At 38.4% G+C, this 23,632-nt stretch overlaps 1 protein-coding gene across 1 annotated transcript in view; it reads right to left on the bottom strand.

Moving 5' to 3' along the window:
* Positions 1 to 1,906: 1,906 nt before the first annotated feature.
* Positions 1,907 to 23,632, bottom strand: part of GLCCI1 (glucocorticoid induced 1) — a 102,068-nt gene continuing 80,342 nt past the window's right edge. The window contains exons 6-8 of the mRNA XM_059172539.1: positions 20,759 to 20,969; positions 6,031 to 6,151; positions 1,907 to 4,844 (exon numbers count right to left, since the gene is read on the bottom strand). Of these exons, the coding sequence (XP_059028522.1) occupies positions 4,499 to 4,844; positions 6,031 to 6,151; positions 20,759 to 20,969 (678 nt within the window). The 3' untranslated portion in view covers positions 1,907 to 4,498. The remainder of the gene's footprint in view (positions 4,845 to 6,030; positions 6,152 to 20,758; positions 20,970 to 23,632) is intronic.

Raw genomic sequence — 23,632 nt, 5'->3', positions numbered from 1 at the left:
GCCAGAATGTCTCTATTGCAAAATAGCCATAATTTATACATGACTGAGTGTGGCTTTGTTCAAGTCAGATTTTATTTACAACAACAACAAAAAAAGGCGTGGGGCAGATTTGGCCACAAGCAGGAGTTGGTTGACACCTGGTCTACAGCTATAGAGGTTATTGGAAGTCTAGTATACTAAATGATTTTGTTTCCTTGCCATCGGAATTCCATTTCAAAAGAAATTCGTCCATAAGACAGCTGTCTGATCTGCAGCTTGAAATTTAACAGTGAAATAATAGGAAGACAAAAAGGCAAATATGAGAGGTTTAGGTGGAGAAAAACTTCAGGACATGGGATTCCAATTGTCCTCTGGGAAAAAGGAAGAATTGGAATATAAAGGCAAAGAGCTGATTTAGTACCACATGGGACAATTTAGTACCACATGGGACAAGACAGTGTCTGCATTCCATTTAATCAATGAAGTGGAGATGAGACAAGAAGTCTGAGAGGAGACGTCCTCTAGAAAACCAGAACTGGGATGCTAGATGATAGCATTCCAGGTATGACTCAAGGTGTGAATTAAAGGACCCATCTTCACACACACACACACACACACACACACACACACACTTGAGAGTCCCACAGATGGGGTCGAAGGGAGGAGCTGCTGGGAACATGGGAATAATGGCACTTCAGAGTTGGAAGGGGTGGGGGCAAAGTTAATTTTGCACTATTCACAAACTTCAAGTGATTAGTTTTAGCTAACACAAGGCTAAGCATCTACGTTCTTAGGTATCTATTTTCCCCCTCCATGTTCTTTAGCTTTTTGTTTTGTTTTGTTTTTAGTTCCTTGGGTTTAATTTTGCAACTTGTTACTAATTTATTCCTCAGGGCTGTTTAAGCTTATATGACGAGTCAAGCCTAGACAGAGCTGAGAATTCCACTTTTCCTTCAGTCACCTGAAATAAACTTCTAACCTAAGATAGTTTCCTGCCTAAATTATGTGTCATCCTCAAGAAGGTGGTTGAGAAAACTGAGGGTTGCTGGGGGTAGGGAGGTAGGGAGAAGGGTAGCAGGGTTATGGTCATTGGGGAGAGTATGTGCTATGGTGAGTGCTGTGAAGTGTGTAAACCTGGTGATTCAGACCTGTACCCCTGGGGTTAATAACAGATTATATGTTAATTAAAAAAAAATAAAAAAGAAGGTGGTTGATAAATCTCACCATTAAAAAAAATTACGTTTTACTTTTTTTCAGTGCAAAGCACAGCCATGTTATTTTTAAGTTAATCTTAAAGGTAAAATCTTAACAACCTCTTTGATGAGATGTGCTTCAGAAAGGAACACTCTGCTAGTAAATTATTTCTCAAAGAGGTTTGTTTTTGCTCTCAGGCGGTGGCCTGAGACCAAAATGGGGCCTATTATGACCCTATTTGGATAGCTGGGCATAACATCAACACTCCTTTGTTCTGTTAAGGTTTTCTCCCTCTTATCCCAATCTAAAGCTAACCGAAGAGTAAAAAATTAAAAATTTTGCCAGTTTCCTTTGCAGGGAATACCCCACACTTCCTTTGAGGTGATGTCACTGAATTTAAACAAATTATTTCCATAAATAATTCCTGGGTATAAAATAAAGACGTGGGGGACAGTGTTTTCTCTCTTTAAGGGGCTCACAGCTGGGAAACCAGTACAAAGACTCAAAGCTTTAGTCATCCAGCTTCTTACCTTGTGATGGAAAGTATGCAAATGACCTGTCCAGAAGACATCAGGCTGTGGAAATCCGATTCAGTCAGAGTCCCTCCAGTGCCAGAGATGCAGGTCAGGAATTCAGTGAGCGCTGGATACCGCCGCCATCAACCTGATCTGAGTCCCTCTCTGTCAAGGTAAGATGCTAACAACCCAGTCTTTCCAAAGATATATGTGAACTATTCCAATTTTACTAATAACTTTATTTAAATAAGACACAGGAACTTCTATACCGAAAAAATACAAAACAAAAGCCACACATTTCCTTGTGTAAAGCCATATTGTATGGTAACTCCAATACTGTTCAGCGCAGTGGCTAGAATTAAACAGTACAACTATATACAAAATTTAAACAATTTCTGACAAATTTCTACAGCTGGATGTAGGATACATTTGAGCTCAACAACTTCTGGGAAGTTTACGTGGCAAAGCATACGCTTTAACACATTTGGTTCAAAACTTTAATATATGCTAAGAACAAATGTACAACACAATTAATATTTAGTTTCTCATGAGAAAATAAAAGCACATGTCACTATAAATATCGTACATCAGATTTTATCACCAAAAAACCATTCAGTCCATCTTTCAGAAATTGATATTGATACACTATTGCATCATATTTGGACAAAAGCAGAGCGTAGGATCAACACATTATGTAATGCTAAACCAGATATCAGAAGTTAATGGAGCTCATATTTATCTTACAGAACTAATAATTTTCTCCCTTTAACCATAATCTACAAAATATAGTATTTTCATCAAGGCCTGAGATTATTAGGGTTAAAGGTGTCTGCTGCTGAAGAGATTGTTTTAAAAGGTTCCCCTGTGAAAATGGCAAAAGTAAACTGAGTCCTTTTCCATGACAGTCTCCTACAATATAACACTGACTAATTTAAAGGAGCCAGAATGCACCTTCAGGAGAGAATATTACTGCAAACTTTGGTGGAAAGAAGATAATTGGGATCATGACAAAATAATACACAGAATACATACACACGCAAACATATACATATACATATATATATATAATTTCTTTAAAAAAAAAATCAATGGTGTTGCTTTCTTCTCTATCACCCCTTCCTTCTTCAACCTCCTTAGAAAATAAAACAAAGAAACCCCAAGGAATGACTGAAGGGAACTGAAACGTTCCTGTGACTGTAAGCACCTTATTCTCCTAATTCTTAAGAAAACAGTGCCATATACTGTAGGTACAGATGAAACAACTCTATGCTTTACTGAACTAAAAGCAATGGAATAAAAATACAAAAACTTCCCTTTGCTTTTGGAGACTCTCTTTGTGCTGCAGAAAACAAAGTCTGAGAGTTGGGCTCTTCCACTGACCAACTGGGATTATCTAGGGCTCTCATCACACAACTTCGTTGAGAATTCAGGTCGAGTCTGCAAGTGCAAGGCGATTTACTTGGGTTTTTGCTTTACTTTGCACATCTGAAATACTAACAGAACCATCCATGATACTGTGAGGAGAGGCTTGAAGAGACAGCTGCAAACTACTGCTTTTCTAAGTCACCAAACAACCAGCTTTCTGTGCTGCACTGCTTCTGAGACCCACACATTCTCTCTCCACATGAATGCAACTCATGCACCTCAACTGCTGGAGGAAAACAAGAACCAAAAAGTGTGACATTTGTAAACCCTCAAGTTAAAGAACTTCCGAGAGAGAAACAGAACATTAATAATGCCTTTAGCTAAAACAACAGCACTTTGTGACTTTGCTGGCCAATATAAACAAAAAAATCTCACCCATCCCTTGTGAGAGATCACTTTTTTTGCAATTAAACCTAGACTTTCTTGTTAAATTCCAACACACACAATTGGAATGTTTATGTACAGCCTGGTACCGGAGACACTTCATTTGCAACATTGTAACAGTCAGGAACTGAGCAACACCTGAATTTGTTTAAAAAAAAAAAAAAAAAAAGAAGCCACATGTACACATGTTGAAACAGTGAATTCAACAGTTGTGTTTTACTTGTAACCGCACGACAAAAGTGATGTCAGACACCACAGATTTGCTGGTTCTCCTCATGTTCACCCATGTCCAGGATTATTGTTCTCCTAGGGTTGAATGCACTTCTTATTCGAAGAATGTGGAATGTAATGAGGAAAGGGAAATGCATAAAATAAGGAAAGGCAAAAGAGTGATGTTCCCTCTTTAGCTTTTTAGCTGTGAAATATTTAATATCCCAATATGATATACATTCCAAGTTACCTGAGTTTAGACTTCAACTGAAGTACCTGAAGCTAGGCCATAGGGTGGGCACTGTGCAACTGTTGTGGCCATTTACTTATTTATTTTTTTGCATTGTATGTATTATAGAAGTTAGAAACAAACACCTGGATCAATTGTAAACATAATCCTGAAGTACAGTATTTTCCATAGGACAAAACACAGCAAGACATTTTCTATTTAGACAGGCAACTTTTTGATATAGAGCTTATTTATACTGAAGAATTTGGAACAAAACACAGGACACAGTACTAATCTGTCAAACATACTATGAAATGCATAGTCTCCACTTAAAACGCTGAATGACACACACATTTTGCAAGCAGTCCTGCTTTCCACAAAAACTGCTGAATAGGAGTTCCGTCCCTGCCAAGATCAGTGTTGAGATACTTTCTGATGCTGATAAGTATTCTGTTGGTGGTGGTGGTGTTCTGAAAGTTTGTCACTCCATGCAGATAAGCTGTCTGAGGTCTAGTTCCTAATCCGTGAAGGTAGGGTAGAGGCCAGCTCCCCCCCCCCGGTTTTAGATGATCACATAGTTCTGAGCAGAGATGTGCTCCTCGCCCTGCAGGTCCTGCAGGAGCTGCTGCTGCTGGGATGGCTGCTGGACGGAGGCCTCCATGGTGCCCACCGAGCTGGTGTCGTCGGAAAGAGACGTAAAGGAAACCCGGGAGGAGAGCTGCTCGACGGTCAGAGTGGCCAGGGCCGAGCTCTGGCCTGAATTAGGAGAGTTCTTGAGCATCAGGTCGGAGGCAGGTAAGAGAGGGCCTAGAAGTTTTACAGGACAGAAAGCTGATCCGGTGGGGATGAAATTAACCTTGTTTTTGTCAGGACATGAAAAGAGAGGGGCTGAGATAGGCTGACGAGACCTAAAACCGTAAAAGAAAATGACATTTACAATCAAGAAAAGCTTCCAAGCTTTCTGAATTAGCTGGAGTTCTCTACAACAGCTACAATGTGAATGGCGGGGAATGAGTTAAGTGTACACAGAGGGGTAAACATCTTCCATAGCACAAGTCAGCTGGCAGACTACGGATGCACACAGCACCAAGTGATATTTGAGACGAAAGGATTCCAAAAGGACTGGGCAATTTTTTTCCGAGATCATTAGTTTGCTTTCAATCATTTAGGGAGATGGAAAAACGTCCTACATTATAGTTGAAGATTATGCCACGTTAGAATGACCATTTCTGCTAAGGAAAAGTATAATGGGAGAGGGATTACCTAATCATATATTTGGTTTTAAGCACTTTCTCCTTTTTCTGCATCACTATACAAGCTTCTACTAACAAATCAGGGGGTTAAAAAAAAAGAGTTTCAGGAATTTCGCAAAGAGCAAGTCAGCCCAACAGAGCAGGGTCCTCAAGACTTTCCTCCCCTCCCATTCCCAGGAACTAAGCCATCAACTCCTGCAAGACCGGTCTCTGTCCCCTTCCAGGTTGCAAGAGTACAGCAGCCTTCCCCAGGCACCTGTACTGGGACAAAGGGATGAGTGAGTCCAACAGCCACACAGTCTCACAGTCTTTTTTTTTTCCCCCCCCTGAGCTAGTCTGCCAAGTATACAGCATGAACCTTTCCTTTAATTTCTAATTTATGAAATTTCAAAAAGAAAAAAAATCTGTGGATGAGATGTCTACATTAAACGAATACACATGCTAGATGTGTCTACAGGGAGACAAGTTAGTTTCCTTCTGGCTTTGGGATCCTGTCATAAGGCCAGCCATCTTAGATACTAACTTTGCTGCTGAACACCTTCTTGTTAGCCATCCAAATTAGTAGAGCTTTGGAAAGGATAATCCGTAGTGATTAAAAAATAGACCTTTTAGGTTGTAGGGATAAGTTTCCAAGCTTTTTTGTATTAGCTTATGTATTTCCAACACGTAGGCTCCAATTCTCCACTAAGATCCCTTCTGCCTATTCAATTCTCTTTTCATAATTTGGTTTTAAAACGCATTATCAGCTGGATGGAGTAGTTGATTCATCTGTAATCAACTGGTCTCAGTAAAAAGCTTTACAGCTTTGCAGATCCCAGCTGATAGAAAAGACATTACTTACGCCAGTTCCTCAAAGACCTTCACTCGCTCACATCCCTCTGGGGGCTCCCGTTTGAACATGTAGCTGTTGTTTGGTTTGGGAGATGAAGCGTACTTGGGTAACGGTGAGCTACTCCCACTGTCTGTAAATTTAAAGCAGTTATATTAACTAGTGATTGAAAGCTCTTTTAAATTAAGTTTGATTTCCAAACAAGCAGCCTTTTGCCCAGTTTATCCACTATGGCCCCTCTGCTTCCACCACAGAACTTCCTTTATTGCACAGCTATTACTAACAGCCTCACGTAGTACATTTCTTAGAAATAGAAGCTTCGATGCAACAGTAATCTGCCATACCACGGAACATAAAAGGGCGTTATTTTGGTCAGAAATTGCATTTTGAATAAAGGAGAACTATAATCTGGAAAACAAAAACAGCGGTATGTATTTCAAAATGTAAATGAATGGGATAATATGTATAAATCATGCGAGAGAATTATAAGAGATTATAATACAGGGTACTCTGTTTTCTCACTGTCCAACCAATTTAATTAAAAATTTTAGCATGTGGAATAATCTTCATTACAAATGTTCCTAGCAGAAACATTACTTTTCTTAAACACCACAAATAAATGTATGCAGGGAAAAAACAGGTTTACAACACATAATGTCTTTTTCCCTTAGCCCACTATGAAAACAGAGTTTGCTCAGAATTTCTCCTTTAAAAGGTCTTATATAAAAGACTTTTTCCAGCAGTTTGTATTTTTGCAACTCAAAGCATGAGAAATCTAAAAGCATCTCTACTAATATGTTTTCTTCACATTTTTGACCAAAAAAAGAAAATGGTCTATTCATGAAAGGCCATAAAACCTATATGTAATTTCTCCCTTTCCTACCTGGCAAAGGATTTTGGAAATTCAAATCTACCAAAATGTGTCATTATCTTTGTAAGATGCCAAGCTGTAAAGTCAGTAACATACCTGTATAAATAGAATAGTCCCATTTAAACAAATTCTGACTTAATGCAAACCAATCCCCACTGCTAAAATACTAAGCTCACATTCTGTTGAGATGTATGATTTTTACGTATATTTCTGAAAGCTGGCATTGGCATCATAATTATGTTTGTCACAATTTTGATGAGTTGCTTTAGTTTAGGCTACAGAACACAGCACAATATTCAGAATCTGAAAAATAGTGATGTTTTTATCATCATTAATGAACTATAATACATGCTTAGAAAGTAGACTCTTGAGGCGCACTTAGTGTATTTGGTGAATGATTCAAAGAGCATCTATGTTAGTCTTGGGAATGGAGATGCATGCTTAGGTTTAAATATGGCAGTAACTCTGGGAAATCACTATCTACAAAAGGCCACACCACTGTGAAACCTAAAAAACCAGAGTTTCTCTGTCACTACTGTTACAGATGTTCCTACAGACTTTTGGAAGAAACTGGGTCTTAGAATTAAGTTTGGTTTTTTCACGTGCCATTCAGATTTAAGGATTTTCTTAAAATTTTTTAACATTCATCTTACATTACTTACACAAATGCGAGGCAGCAGGAAGAATATAATTTTCTCTCGTAGGTGGTTGCACAACATAACTAACCTGGCTAGAGTCTGAGTTTGCTGTTCTCTACTTGAGTGAGGCCAGATGGAAAAGACTGGTCCACAGTCAAAAAGTGGTGAGAACAAGGCCTTGAGCTCATTGTAATAAAGCCTGACCCCGCTTTCCCGTCCAAGCAGCAAAAAGGCCCATAGAGGCAATGCAAGGCAAAGGAGAGAAGATGTGTGACGCCTCTGGGGAGTTTCCTGTTGGTGACAGCAGAACCCAGGAAGGGCACAACTGGCCTGAAGTCGTGGGCTCAACAGCTATGACAAGCTTTTTTGGGCTTTGAGCGGGAGTGTGACTGTGTCAGTGGTCAAGGACTCTCCCCATCAGCATGTCAGAAAAGTCATCTTGGCCACAGCTGCAGTTTCCTGGGCTCTCCTTCTGTACGACATCACCAAGCTGACTGCAGGATTTCTTTCCTGACTTCAGTAATGGTTTCAAGGGACTCTTCCAGGACTGAAAGCTAGATGTGAGTTGGACAGTCTGCAAAACTGTCTTCTTATTAACATCTACAATAAATCAAATAGTGTTTCTTCCTAAATTTTTTCTAATTTCAGAGGCTTATATATATATATTTTTTTAAAGATTTTATTTATTTATTTGACACAGAGAGAGAGATCACAAGTAGGCAGAGCAGCAGGCAGAGACAGAGGAGAAGCAGGCTCCCTGCTGAGCAGAGAGCCCGATGCGGGACTCGATCCCAGGACCCTGAGATCACGACCTGAGCCAAAGGCAGCGGCTTAATCCACTGAGCCACCCAGGCACCCCACAGAGACTTATATTTTTAAAATTTTACCCACTTAAACATTCTTGTTCTTTTTGGGGGGATGGGGGGGCTGTTTAATATTAAACAATAAATATACTGCCATCTTAGAAAGATGATATTCAGTACTATTATATCTCTTTGCCTCCTCAATGAAAAAAGTTGGGTTTTCAAAAGAGACTCTTAAGGTCACAAAACAAACTGAGGGTGTCCCGGGGGAGGGGTGTTGGGAGAGGGTGGTGGGGTCATGGACATTTGGGAAGGTATGTGCTAAGGTGAGTGCTATGAAGTATGTAAACCTGGTGATTCAAAGACCTGTACCCCTGGGGCTAATAATATATGTTTATTAAAAAATTAAAAAAATTTTTTTAAAAAGTTGGGTTTTGTTGTTGAGAATATATATATCTAACATTTATTTGAATGTTTGGTGGTCTGGAAAGACAAAGCTTGGAAAAAAAAATTGAAACCAACAGATTTGCTCAATCTGGAGTTTTTTCCTCAGGTGAGTATGCAATCTGGTAGAAAGCAAAGAGGAAGAGAAAATGGAGACACCCTGTCTGTGGTTTCAGCTCTGTCTCTAGTTGTATAACTTTGAACACAAATGCCTTTCTGAGCTTCTAGAAAACTAAAGGAATTACCACTCCTAACTAAAATCCTGTGGCATTTTTAAGGGTCCTAACAAGGGTCCTATTTTTTTGTTTACAAGGTGGCATTATTTAAAAACAACATCACTCATAGGGGTACCCGGGTGGTACAGTCAGTTAAGTGTCCGATTCTTGGTTTCAGCTCAGGTTGTGATCTCAGGGTTGTGATATCAAGCCCCGCATTGGGCTCCATGCTCAGAACAGAGTCTGCCTAAGACTCTCCCTGTCCCTCCCCCACACTCACTCTCTCTAAAGTAAATAATAAATAAATAAATAAAAACAACTCACATGAACAACTATTCTATCCATTTCAGACTTGGAGTCTTTAACGGATTCATTCAAACCTCTGTGTTGAGTTTAATGAAGAGTTCAGTAACAGAACATAAATGTGAGGTAAGCATGTCTGCTCAGGAACTTCAAGATGAAAAGTCTCACAGTAATCTTAATTCAATCCTTCTTGTTCACAAGCATGATAAATTTTCACATTCTGTTATCTCTTAGTAGGAAATAACTAGACATTTAGTTCACATTAAATGTTACTTTATATTCCTACAACATCATAGCCAATGTCAATTAATAAAATGAAATGTAACAAATATGATTCTGTCTGTCTGTATTTATAATAGTCTTACCTATCTCTTTAAAGAATCACCCAACTCTGAAAATCAGGAGTATGGAACTATTTTATTGGCTGTTATAATAGATAATACTTATACATGTGTACCATATTTACCATTAAAATACAAGTAGCTTATCAAATATTTTTGAACTCATGATGAGTTAAAACTTGAAAAAATTAGAGGTGTTTTAGACAATGAAATTCCACAGAGAAACAGTATTTTTTTTAACTACATGTACTTTTATAGTTTTCTGAATTTCTCCTTATATATGGCCTTCATTATTTCTGGTATATTAAATATGGTCCCAATTTCAGCATAAAAAATCATATTATTCAGTTAAGTCATTCTGCAGGTAGGTATGTAAAATCTTTGCTATGGTTCTATTCTAGCCTGAAGTCTTTAGATGTCTCTTACTATCAGATCACTTTATCAAATGAAGCGAAATTAGTACTAAAACAAGCTATGCAATTACAGAGCAGCAGTTCTTAACTCTGGTTTCACATTAGACTCATTAGGAGAGGTTTCAAAAATACCAATAAATATCACTGTCCAGACCTCATCTCTAAGATATTCTAATTTTATTAGTCTGGGGTTCCTCCCCAGCATGTGCTCCCCTCCTCCAGGTTTTTTGGTAAAACCCCCACACGCTTTTAACAGAGTCAAATTTGAAAGCCAATCATGAAAAGGTCAAAACACTGGTTTGGAATCGGGCTGCCTTGCCTGACTTCTACCAGGCCTGACACCTAGGAAAAGTCTGATCCCTTTTTTGATCTACAAAATGGAACTACTGATACGTAGCTATGAAAAACATGTATAAAAGAATCAAGACGATGCCTGAAACATAGTGAACTCTCTCAATAAATATGACTTTAACAGAAGCAAGCACATGTTGTTCCTAGTTTGCTAATTTAAAATGGTGAACCATCCAGAAATTAAGCACCTATTCTACTTTTTCTCAGCAGAAGAGAGGAATAAGAAAGTTATTTTTTTTTTAAGATTTTTTAAAAAAAATTTATTTACTTGAGAGAGAGACAGTGAGAGAGAGCATGAACGAGGAGAAGGTCAGAGAGAGAAGCAAACTCCCCATGGAGCTGGGAGTCTGATGTGGGACTCGATCCCGGACTCCAGGATCATGACCTGAGCTGAAGGCAGTCGTCCAACCAACTGAGCCACCCAGGCGTCCCAAGAACGTTATTTTTAAAAGATCCACGCATTCTACTTCTATTCAGGTGTATAAAGGTAAGATTTGGTGTCTGGTAGGGAGGCAGGGGAACACGTGGACTACCAGATTCCCCCGTTGAGACTGCCCAGCATAGATTCTGCCAGTTCATAATGTCATCCTCTATTATCCTGAAATTCAAATCAATGTCTAAAGCGGACTCTAGATTCTTCTACAAAGATCTAACCAGGAAAACGTCCTTCTTATTCTATCTTCACAATGGAGTAAGAGTCTGGTAAGTGAGAGTAGAGTTCCACCAAAACTATACTCAATGACAGATGAGAAGCATAATGAAAAGGTAGCCAATAGAGTTAGATTAGAAGTATGACCGACTAAAAATAGGACCTAGATAATTACTACTCTAGTATTAAAATTACTTCTTTTGCTTCAGGAAATGAAATTATCAGCTGTAGTGTGGTTCGACAACCTAATGTAATCAGGAGAGAACACAAAACTGTATAGCATTCCTTGGCAACAAATTCTGGAACCTGTTGTTATTGCCAACTGCATTGAAAATGCGTTCAGTTAACTCCAAGACCAAATTGGAAACAAGTTAAGGAGAAAATTTGGCTTTTACAAGTAGTCTCTAAGGTGTCTCTAAAATTTCAAAGTCAACCTTTAAGAGAAGGTTACAGGATTTTAATAAAACAAGACATCAGCTGTAGCTAGTATCTCCCTTAGACCAGCATTCAATAAAGAAGGTAAGGTCCTTCCATTTTTGAACTCTGCTTCAAGTAAGACTGTGTTTTGAATACTGGGCTTAACTTACATTCCAAATGTTTGGTTCCATTAATCAAATATTTGTCATATGGGGGGAGGTGTTTTAATCACTTACTGTTCCTTAAGTATTTACTGAATTAACAATTTGTAAATTAAGCACACAAATCACAGCTGCTCCTTTATTTTTGTGTATCACAGTAAGTGCAAACTTTTTTCCACAAACAATCCTGATATGCAGAACAGGGCTTATAATTATTAACTTGAAGTGGGACCTAGAGTTGTTGATATGCTAACGGGTCACACTGAATTTGCCTATCTGACATGGCAGTTAAAAATGAAAGCAAAATAGTTTATTGAACACAGTCCTCAAACCAATTTATAGACTAAAATCCTGCCTCTTTTAAATATAATCACAATAGTTACACTGAAAGTAAATTTCAGATTATATAGAATATTTTATAGCTTTAGATGTAATTAAGATTCTCTAAAAAATCTTAAAAAAAAAAGGGGCGCCTGGGTGGCTCAGTGGATTAAGCCGCTGCCTTCGGCTCAGGTCATGATCTCAGTGTCCTGGGATCGAGCCCCGCATCGGGCTCTTTGCTCAGCGGGAGCCTGCTTCCTCCTCTCTCTCTGCCTGACTCTCCACCTACTTGTGATCTTTCTCTCTGTCAAATAAATTAATAAAATCTTTAAAAAAAAAAAAAAAAAAAAAAAAAAAAAAAAAAAAAAAAAAAAAAAGAAAAAAGGGCACCTGGGTGGCTCATTTGGTTAAGCAACTGCCTTCGGCTCAGCTCATGATCCTGGAGTCCTGGGATCGAGTCCCCATCGGGCTCCCAGCTCTGCAGGGAGTCTGTTTCTCCCTCTGACCTCTCTCCTCTCAAATAAAAAAATAAAAAATCTTAAAAAAAAAAAAAGTAATTGAGATTCTTAGGAAAATCATTCTGATACAATCTTAATTTTTATACTCTTGAGCTTTTTAAATGGAAATATTTCCAGGATGTCAGTTTTCAAAAAGCTAAAATACACTGTTCATATTAAACTGCTCCGAAAGTGTGCTAATGGGGAAAAATAAACACTTATAATAAAAATTTCACTGTAATTTTATTTATTTATTTTTTTAAGATTTTATTTATTTATTTGACAGACAGAGATCACAAGCAGGCAGAGAGGCAGACAGAGAGAGAGCAGGAAGCAGGCTCCCCGCTGAGCAGAGACCCTGATGCGGGACTCGATCCCAGGACCCTGGGATCATGACCCGAGCCGAAGGCAGAGGCTTTAACCCACTGAGCCACCCAGGCGCCCCATTGTAATTTTAAATGCTCACTTAAATATTTACTGAGCACTTAACTATGTGCAAAATAGAAGGCAAAGCAAAATGCTTTAAATGTTGTCTTACTGTATTAGGTAAAACTCAGTATTTACTCTGCCCACCCCCTTCTTGCTAAAGAAAAATGGAATTATAATGTCTTTGGGCAGAAACCAACATAGAATCTTAGACTTATCACTATTTTCTCCTTAAAGCCCATTCCTTCTTTGATACTCAGTGCCTAATTAATGGTGGTTAATCACCTTCTGCATCTCCCAAACTAGAACTCTGTTAGAACCTGGCCTTTCCCCTCCCATACCTCATCCTTCGATCAGCCAGCCACCAGGCGCTGCTGACTCCTCTTCAGCCCCTGTCCTCCAAGTCCTCTGCAGACCCCAATCTCGCTCTGCCCTGCACCTGTGGTTTCCCAACTCAGGGCACAAAACAATCTGCTGACACGCAGGAATATTAGAACACTTACATATATGTTTACTTTCTCTCTTTAGAAATAAGAAAGTTTGCTTCACTAGTACATATTTAGTTTGTGGACTGAATTAAATACATACATAACTTAGAAATATATGAACAGATTCAACATTGCTAAAAGAACACGTGATAAATAAGTTTGGAGATTACAGGACCAGACTATTTAAATAGCACCTTATCTTGTCCTTCTGCTGTCTCCATTTCGGTAGTTCCACCTGCGTGTGGCCTTTAAAGATAAAGCTGGTCATGTCTTTTAGCTAACAAAGATCTGTGCTTGGTCTGTCATTTCTCTTCAGAAGGCCTACAAGGCCCCTTATGAAACAGTGACCATTCAACCTCTTTCCTCTCGCTGCTTTCTGCTCCCCACCCTTCACCCCTGTGTTCTAACCACACAGTTTCTGACTGTTCTCCATACACCCGGACCTTTCACAGCTGAATGCCTGCATAAGGCTATTCTTCCTGCAAGGGTAGCCAGTAGTTGTAGGAGGTTCCTACAGAAGATCACTGTTGGACTCCAAAGAATTTAGGAAAGTTACTTCATTTTCAACACCCTCAGATTCCCCTTTCTTAAAATAACAACACTGTCCTCTACTCATAAGATTGTGGTAATATTACAGGAGATGACAAAAGTAAAATCACCCGAGCACATCTGATCACTGCAATAATCCTATGAGGCAGGTACCACCATTATCCCTAATTTATAGGTAAGAAACTGAGATACAGAGAGGTTGAGTAACTTGCCCAAGGACACATGATTTGGTAAGTGGCAGAGCAGGGATTCAACCCAGCTGTACCCGAGTCGGAGCTCATTACCATTAGGCTCTCTGTCTTACTACGTTTTGATCTAGCTCAACTTAAAGCCCTCACTGGAGATATGAGGAGGGGAACAGATGATTGATCACATTCCTTCTGTCTAATGGTCCATGCTTCTAATTGAAATCTTATAGCTCAGGTAACAGCTTCATTGGACCTGCCTTCTATTAGTCTCACAAGGAGACAAGGTATAAGGAACGGCCTCTATGTGTTGATGTTCTTAAAGAAACACAAAAGATAACAGGGAGAAAAAAATTAAATAGATCCCCTTTTCCTCTAATTTAGCTGATACCCTATTTTCTCCCCTGTCCTGATCAGAGTGGAAGATGAGATGGATTTTAGCAAAGTTACATCCCTTGACAGCAGTTCAATAGGGAATTTGAACTTCATGGCTTCTTTTCCAACAAAAGCTCATCATTAAATTAAATTAGTATAATCTTACTTGTTTAGTTCTCTTTACTGTCTTGTTTTTTTTTTTTTTTTTTTTTTTTTTTGGTGACAATGGGAAAGGAGGACATTATCACACCCTTCCCGAATATTCAAAAGCCTAACACATACAATAACCTAAAGAAAAAGATACTGATGTTCAACACAACTATAAAAATACACCCTTAAAAATGGACATACCGGGCGCCTGGTGGCTCAGTGGGTTAAGCCTCTGCCTTCAGCACAGGTCATGATCTCAGGGTCCTGGGATCAAATCCCGCAATGGGCTCTCTGCTCAGCAGGGAGCCTGCTTCCCTCTCTCTCTCTGCCTGCCTCTCTGCCTACTTGTGATCTCTCTGTCTGTCAAATAAATAAATAAATAAATAAATAAAAATAAAATTTTAGGGGGAAAAAAAAGGACATACCATAAAGAAATGTCTTAAAGGAATACCTAAAAGTATCTCCACTAGGCAATGCTCCGTGCTAGGCACTACTCCATTTGCTGAGGAGGAAGCAAGGAGCAAAATGAGGTTACCTGCTCCTGCTGGAGCTTATATTCTGGTGAATAGATAATAGGAGATTAAGTGACATATATATGCAGGCATGTTAATCAATTTGAGTTTGCTTCTATTCTGGACTTCAGCTTATACCTATTAGAACTGAGATGCATACTTATTAGTTTTGAATTATAAATAATAACACGTCATCCAGAGAGTGCCAGCATAGCATCTGCCCTCAGTGCAACTGTGAACATTTTCCTAAAGAGGGGAAATAGGCATTTCCTGGATGCTTCTTAAGTGCTGTCAGATATGGGAATATAAGTGATTTTAAATGTTATCTTGAAAAAGAGAAACAGGGAGATGATGTTAGGGACAGGATTCTAGAATAGGTCATCATTAACCCACGGAATACTGCAATGTTTTATCTCTATACTCTGTGACTTTACCACCAAGAGGTTCTTCTAGGATAATAAGGCATCCGAGAACTATATGAGGCTTTTTTGATAGAGAAAACAGACTGAGGCTCAAAAGCAGTGATTTTAAGATGTAGTGGCTAAAAGCAGTATGTACGACATATTTATTTTCACAATATAAAACACAAAGAGAAAAGTACCACAAAATCTCAACTGATTATAGGCTCTCTGGAAGATAGAGGGTTAAAGTCTGTTAAGGGCAAAGATCAAAGAAAAGCCCTAGAGATATAAGAGCCCTAGAGATAAATGCAAATAGAGTTAAAATGTAAGTAGAAAGGAGTAAGATGATGTCAAAAAGAGTCTCTTTCAAAAGCCTGCCTCTCTGCCTACTTGTGATCTCTCTCTCTGTCAAATAAATAAATAAATCTTTAAAAAAAAAAAAAAAAAAAAAAAGTTTGACTAGGTGCAGCCCCGGGGCCCAGAAAAGACAAGGTAATACTTTATTTCTTTCTCCCCTACAACCAAGGGATACTCAGTCCTAACAACCAAAGTTTAGGAATATTAATATTTATGAGTTAATCACAGTATGAGGTAAATAGGCTTATATGCATTGGCCTTGGGAAACTCCATCCACCTAATATACGTTGTTCTTGTGGGAAAATGCAGTTTAAGTTCCAAGTACTCAATTTATGGACTCTTGGAATATGATTGTTCGTAGCTGGCCTGAGGAGAATGGTTCAGTTGACTTCATGATTAGAATGATCAGTGTTTCCAAAATATCTTGCAAAACCACAGAACTGTAGAACAACTGCCTAAGTGAACTGTGCCAAAGATCAACTCTAAGTGGCAGGCTCACGGCTCAAGCTTGTGGCTCACCCAGCTCCACTCTGGCCACCATGAGGAGCACTGGCAGAGCTGCTAAAAGAATATTTTGATGTTGCCATTTCTATTACATAAGTGACTATTTTTCTGCCTTGCATTTCGGCCATGATAATGTAAAAAAAATTATGCTAACTCTTAGGGTATATTCTGAGGATGTCAAGATGAGAACTCTTATTCTGGATCCTGAATTCTCCATACGGACCACACTGTAGGAACTGTAGTGGGTACTACATCTGTTAGCCTGACAACTTATACATGTAGCCAGGCTGTCTTCAGTCTTTAGGTCCCTGAAAGAACCTAGCAAAAAATGGAAAAACCTGTTTTCAGGTTTAGAAACCTGACTATTTTCTAAACCTGAAAACAGTCTCTTAATGGCTGGACCTTTCTCAATAGAGTGCTTTTGTCCTGGCACTGCAACTGAAATAGCCAAAGGAAAAAACCAATATACTAATCAATTGAAATTACTTTATAGGTCTCAATTATACATGGCTCATGGAAAAGATTGTATGTTAGGAATAAGAAGAAATAATGTTAGCAAAATCATGAAAAGGTTAAGTATATCACAGATGAGTATTAGAAAACTAATCCGCTCACTAGCACATCCCTCATGAGAGCACGTATTCACAATGGCTACCCCCTCCCCTCTTGAGCACACGTATCCAAGGGCCTAACAATGCTTGAACCGGCTATTCTACCACAGAGAAAGTTCCTTCACAGGAACTGCAGAATATGTTGGTACTCCAAGTATATTCAAGTTGACTACAAAATCACAGTATCAATTCTATCTTCATTGTTAATAATACAAACCTATTCAAAATGTATAGCTTCCACTTTTTTCTTAACGAGAAAATGCAAATTATAAGAATGGGTATCTTTAAAAAAAACACAAAATTCGGTCTGTACATAGAGAAATAACGAGTCAGAGACTATTTCTATAGTTTAAATCACATAAAATATGTAGGTTTCAGAAACTATATAACAACTCACTCTTTAGTACCTTTGGTATTCTGAACATACTTGTATAATAGTGTATTATTTATTTATGTTACTATTGTTCTGTATTAGACCATAAATTCCTTAAAAACAGATTTCACATCTTATTCATTTCTATTTCTCCTCCATTCTCTAGTGGAGTTCCTGACATACAGTCCATTATAACAAATGTTTCTTAAACTGGGAGGATAAACTCAGTTGAATACATAAACCTCCATTCCTGATCCTAAAGTCCATACGTGTGTGTATGTATAAACATATATAAGAGAGACAGATGTTATTTTAATTTTTTTTTTTTTAAGATTTTATTTTTTATTTGCCAGAGACAGAGGAGAGAGAGCGAGCGAGCACAGGCAGACAAAGAGGCAGGCAGAGGCAGAGGGAGAAGTAGGCTCCCTGCCGAGCAAGGAGCCCGATGTGGGACTCGATCCCAGGATGCTGGGATCATGACCTGAGCCGAAGGCAGCTGCTTAACCAACTGAGCCACAGTTCCTACAGATGTTATTTTAATTTTTTCTTCACAAAGAGGGGACTTGGTTTATTTAAGAACTAGAAAGTGCACATTATAATACATGGTCACCTATTTTCCAGGGAACAGTAACATCATCTTAATCTCAATCACAAAGTAATACTCAAAGCTAAATATGGTCAGTATGTTAAAAAACTAGTGTCTTAATTCCCAAGCTGAAATAATCTTGTAGTATAGAGAAAAATGTCTAAAATGATTGAGCGCTCCATAACTTTTACGCAGATTTTTAAAAAGTCACAATTAGTCATACCCAACACAATTTATTGTTTACTATGGACCAATGGTTGTGCTAATAAGCACTTTGCTACAATATCTCATTAAGCCTAATAATGATACTGAGATAGGTATTATCACCCTCCCACTTCATTAAGAATTATTTTTTTGATTAGGAAAAAACTGATTATCCAGATCTAAGATGATCCAGATCATCTTAGAGATGATCTGGACCAATGTTCTCACTTTACATTAAAAAAAAAAAAAAGAGGAATAGGACCTTCAGGGCATTATGGTAAATGAAATAAGTCAGAGAAAAACACTGTATGATCTTATTTATACGTGGAATCTTAAAAACATCAAACTTAAAGAAATAGAGAGTAGAACAGTGGTTGCCGGGAACCAAGAATATAGGAAGATGACAGTCAAAGAGTACAAACTTTCAGTTATAAGATGAATAAGGTCTGGGAATCTAAGGTACAGCATGGTAACTATAGTTAATAACACTGTATTGCATACTTCAAAGCTGCTACGAGAGTAAAACTTTAATGTTCTCACCATAGCAACAACAACAAAATGGTAATTACGTGAGGTGAAGGATATGGTAACTAACTTTATTGTGGTAAACATTTTGCAAATATATATACATGTATCAAATCATTACTGTACTCCTTAAACTTGCATATGTCCTATGTAAAAACATATACTGTTTTAAACTTGGATCTAAGTGAGTACCTTTTCTGAAACCATGTATTTATCTGCCTCACTGAATATTAGCACATAGATGTCCTGAAGGCAATCTCTTAAACAGTTAACCAGAGTAGAACTCACTCATCATCTTCCCAATACACTTTCTTTTTGGTTCAGTGTCTCTCAATTATGCACAATATTAAACTTAGAAAGAAGAAAACAAAACTCCAGAAATTAATTGCCTAGCCTTGTTATTACCGCTATTTTTACTTTCCCCAACTACATGGACTGAAAAATAGCAAGAGTAGTCAACCTGGACTGCACTTATCCTTTCTACTGATATAACAAACACAGAATACAGGTTTTGGAATCAAGACAGATCCCTCTTGCCACCTACCACTCGTGTAGCCTAAAACAAATTACTATTCTCTAAATATTTCCGATTACCTTCATAATCCTATTAGAAGCGAAGTGTTTTTTTGTTTAACTGTGAAACATCCAGAGTATATGTTACGAGGAAATGACTGAAGGTGTTTTTGCCAGTAGGATGATGCCTCAGTGAAATCAAAGTTCCCTCGCCTGACATTCTATGAAATATCAAGACCTCTCACTTGAAGCAAAGAGATGCCTATGGTATGCCTTCAGTACCTCCCTAATGGAGGAAGGAAGTGCACAAGGCTTGTCAATCATGAAAGGGTGAAAAACAAGCAGAGGGCTCCGGAGATCCAACCACAGAAAGAAAAGCAGAAGACAAAGTCCAAAGTAACTGCTATTTAACATCTCAGCAGAGAGTTAGGCATAATGATGAGTGAAAGAAGCCAGACACAAGAATACACATGCACCATTCCATTTCTGTAAAATACAGTACATGAAAAAATTAAATTATGGCGATGGAAATCAGAACAGTGGTTACTTCCAGATGGAGAGGGGAAGAGGGCCCGAGGGAACCTTCTGGGATGCTAAAAATGTTCTGTATCTTCATCTAGGTAGTAGTTTCATGAGTGCATACATATGTAAAAATTCACTGGGCTGAGCACTTAAAATCTGGCAATTTAAATGTAATAATACCTCCAAATTAAAAAAAAAAAATGAAGGGGAATGACGGTCAAATCAGGACAAGGACCACAAAAATCTATAAGTTTCTATAACTTTTACCTTTTTAAGTTTTAAAAGTCTGGCCTATGGTGGATTTCTCTGTGGTGAGAAGCAGTAAATGTGTGATAAGTTCAGTGTTTTCTTGGAAGTAACTAGGGAGGGGGAAGCTGGGCAATCTTTGCTGCCATCTGGGTCTGGGTCCAAGGGGGCCAGAAACAGAAAGAGAGTAAGAGGTGGCCAAGTGCCTGACACAGGGACAGGAGAGTCAGGGGAGACAGGTGAGGCCAAAAAGTAACAAAAATCCCAGAGGTGCCACCCTCTTATCGGTTTTAGTTAATAATTCTTTTACATACCATAACAACCTCTGACATCTGGTAGGTGCTTATCAAACTTTACCTACTTGGTTAAAAATATATCATCCTTCCAACAGAATATCTAGAAATTACTTCCTCCTCAGTCACTCTGATTATAAAATCGACCTTTAGGCATGCACAGTATAAACTCAACCATAATCATCATTAGCTCGGACAATACCAAGGAAAACCTTGTGTGTTCTAGGATGTAAAGCTGTATGCACTCCATTTGAGAGCTTTCATCAGCTGTTAGAACCATGCGCTGTGCTTCTCTGACACATTTATGGAAGATGTTTGTGAAAGCCACAAAGAGGGGGTACGGGAAACCAATGAACGAACCTAGATTGACCACTCCTTCACAATCCCACCATTCCACAAAAGAAAATAAAGGGATGTAATGGTCTAAGACAAAGAAAGTATAATGAGCAAGGCCTTACAAGGAACCCTCTATCTAAGTGGATGATTTCCTTCTCACCTTTATCACGATCATAGAGTAAATCTTCTGTTGAGCAAGGGCTCCCATCCTGGGACTCGGGGGGACAAAAGGGGGAGACACAGGGTGAATGGCTGCTACAGCTACTGCTGCGCTCCTGCACAGAGGGGGTCTGAGTGTCGATGCTGCGAGTGCTGCTGCTCCGGTAGTGAGCAGGGAGTGGGGCTCTTCGACCGTCCGGGATCTCCAAGGGCTGGAAGAGAAACAACCGTCACATGTGTGATGTCTACAGAGGAACACAGCAGGGCCTTGGTTTTCACCTTCCACAACCATATCACCACAGATGATTTTTCAGAGATTAAAAGACACCAGTTTTATGTCCTGTTTTCTGCACATTGTCTCCACCGAACCAAAAATTTACTTCCAACTACTAAGGATAAGCCGTTTTACCAATTCCGTAACTCTCTGTATGCATCTATAGATTAGCACATCTATAGATCCCCCTCCAGGGGAGGGGCTTTTTCCAACACTGTCCCCAACACCTACCACGGTGTCTGGCACATGGCAGACATCCAAAAAACATGCGCTGAATGAAGTGATTAAACTGCAAGAAGTTACTCTGATATGCTAGTAAGAAAAGTAAAATTGCATTCCCGCAGGTATAGATTTTTCTGTTCATTCTTTAATTTTTTAGACATCAGAACAGAACCATGTTTTCCATTTCCTCTACAGATTACCCAAAGTTTCCAAAAAGGAGATTGATTCTATTACTATTCCATAAAGGATGTTAATATAATTTAAAACAATTCTACTATTTTGGTATATCCACCTATGTAGAACTACTCATAATTCCACTTGGTTCTTCTAATACACTATTCTGAGTGGCAAAAATAAAAAACGGAAATGAAACTATAATCACAGAAACATATATTTTAGACCCAAAAGACCTTAGAGCTCATTATTCCAACATCCTTACAAATAAAGGACCTACAGTTTAGTGCTTCTGACATCATGCTGATTACAAGGCATCAGAGTTTCTGTCACAGTGGACTCTCCCAACTGCTGCAGCCATAAACATATGAACAACTTTTTGGGAGGATAATTTTAGCAATATTCTTCAAAATTTAAAACATACAAATGCTCTGACCCAGCAATTTCACTGCCGGAAAATTGTCTTTAAGAGTATATGTTTTCTACATGTATTACTGCTTGTGATGACAAAAACTGAAAACAATCCAAATGCCCATCAACAGGGGACTTCTAAGTTATGGTACGTTCAGACAATGATTCACTAGATATTAGAATACACACACATATCAGGAAAGATATACAAGATACTCCTCACAATGCTAGGCAATACAGAGAGTTGAAAGGAAGTCTTACTTTTTAATTTTCTAAATATAAAATTGAACTGTTTAGATTTTGAAATTAAATCAGTTTTAAAACCTGCACATTACTTAAAGAAAAGACACACATTTGACATAAATTAAATAATTATTTTGGTCCCCCCCCCCCCAAAAAAAAATCACAGGGGTAGTTAAGTCAAAGGCTATTTGATGTTTTCTTTTGTTGAGTACACATTTAAGATGTGGTCAAAATACAGGTTCACACACAGTAGAGTCCAGATTTCTTTTCTGGGACAGAGGTAATTTATAAAGCATTTTTGTAAAATCCAAAATGGCTCAATGACCTAACCATAAGGAAAGGTTAAACTAAAAAACTCTTAGAAGAAAACACAAGTATCGTTGTGACCCTAGATTAGGCAATGGTTTCTTAAATATGACATCAAATATACAAACAACAAAAGAAAAACAATAGGGGTCCTGGCTGGCTCAGCCAGTTAAGCATCTGCCTTTGGCTCAGATCATGATCTCCAGGTCCTTGGATGTAGCCCACATAGGGCTCCCTGCTCAGCGGGGAGTCTGCTTCTCCCTCTCCCGTGGCCCCTCCCCCTGCTTGTGCACACTTGCTCTTTCAAATAAATAAATAAAATTGTTTAAAAAGGAAGAAAAAAAAATGAAGAAAAACAATGTATCAAGCTTTGTCAATACTGACAAAGTATTTGTTTCAAAGGACAGCATCAATAAAGTAAAGAGTGAAAGACAACCCTCAGAATGGGAGAGCAAATCATACATCTAATAAAGAGACTAAACCTCATAAAGAATTTCTACAATTCAACAATAAAAAGACAAATAATCCAGTTTTAAAATAGGGCAAATGATCTAATTTCCAAAGAAGAGATACAAATGGCCAATAGCACACAAAAGATGCTTAATATTATTAGCCTTCAGGAAACACATAGCCACACCATGAGAAGATGCCCACACCCACACCCACTAGGATGGCTACAATAAAAAAGGCAGAAATACAAGTATGGGTGAAGATGGAGAAACTGGAACCTTCACTCAAGTAAATGGTGTAGTGCAGACACTCTGGAAAATAGTCTGGCAGTTTCTCAAAAGGTTCAACAAACAGCTACCAAACCACCCATTCCACAACTAGGTATATACCCAAGAGAAATGAAAACATGTTCGCATGAAATCTTGTATATGAATTTCATAGCAGCATTATACATGATAGCCAAAAAGTGGGAACAAGATCATGTTCCCCAATTGATGACTAGCTAAACAAAATCCACACAATTGAGTATTTGACAATAAAAAGGAATGAAGTACTGAAATCTTACAACATGGCTGAACCTTAAAATCATTATGCTAAATGAAAACAGTCAGTTACAAAAGGCCATGTATTGCAGGATTCCATTTATGTGAAATGTCTAGAAAGGGCAAAGCTGTAGATCAAGAAAGGAGATTAGTAGCTGCCTACAGCTGGAGGTACTGGAAGGAAATGAGGGATGACTGCTAAAAGATACAGAGTTTCTTTCTGGGGTGATGAAAATGCTATAAAATTGATTGT

The sequence above is a fragment of the Mustela lutreola genome, chromosome 4 (genome assembly GCF_030435805.1).
Source record: "Mustela lutreola isolate mMusLut2 chromosome 4, mMusLut2.pri, whole genome shotgun sequence".
NCBI classification, from domain to species: domain Eukaryota; kingdom Metazoa; phylum Chordata; class Mammalia; order Carnivora; family Mustelidae; genus Mustela; species Mustela lutreola.
Note: the sequence above shows the minus strand (reverse complement) of the source record. Positions and strands in the feature narration are given on the sequence as shown.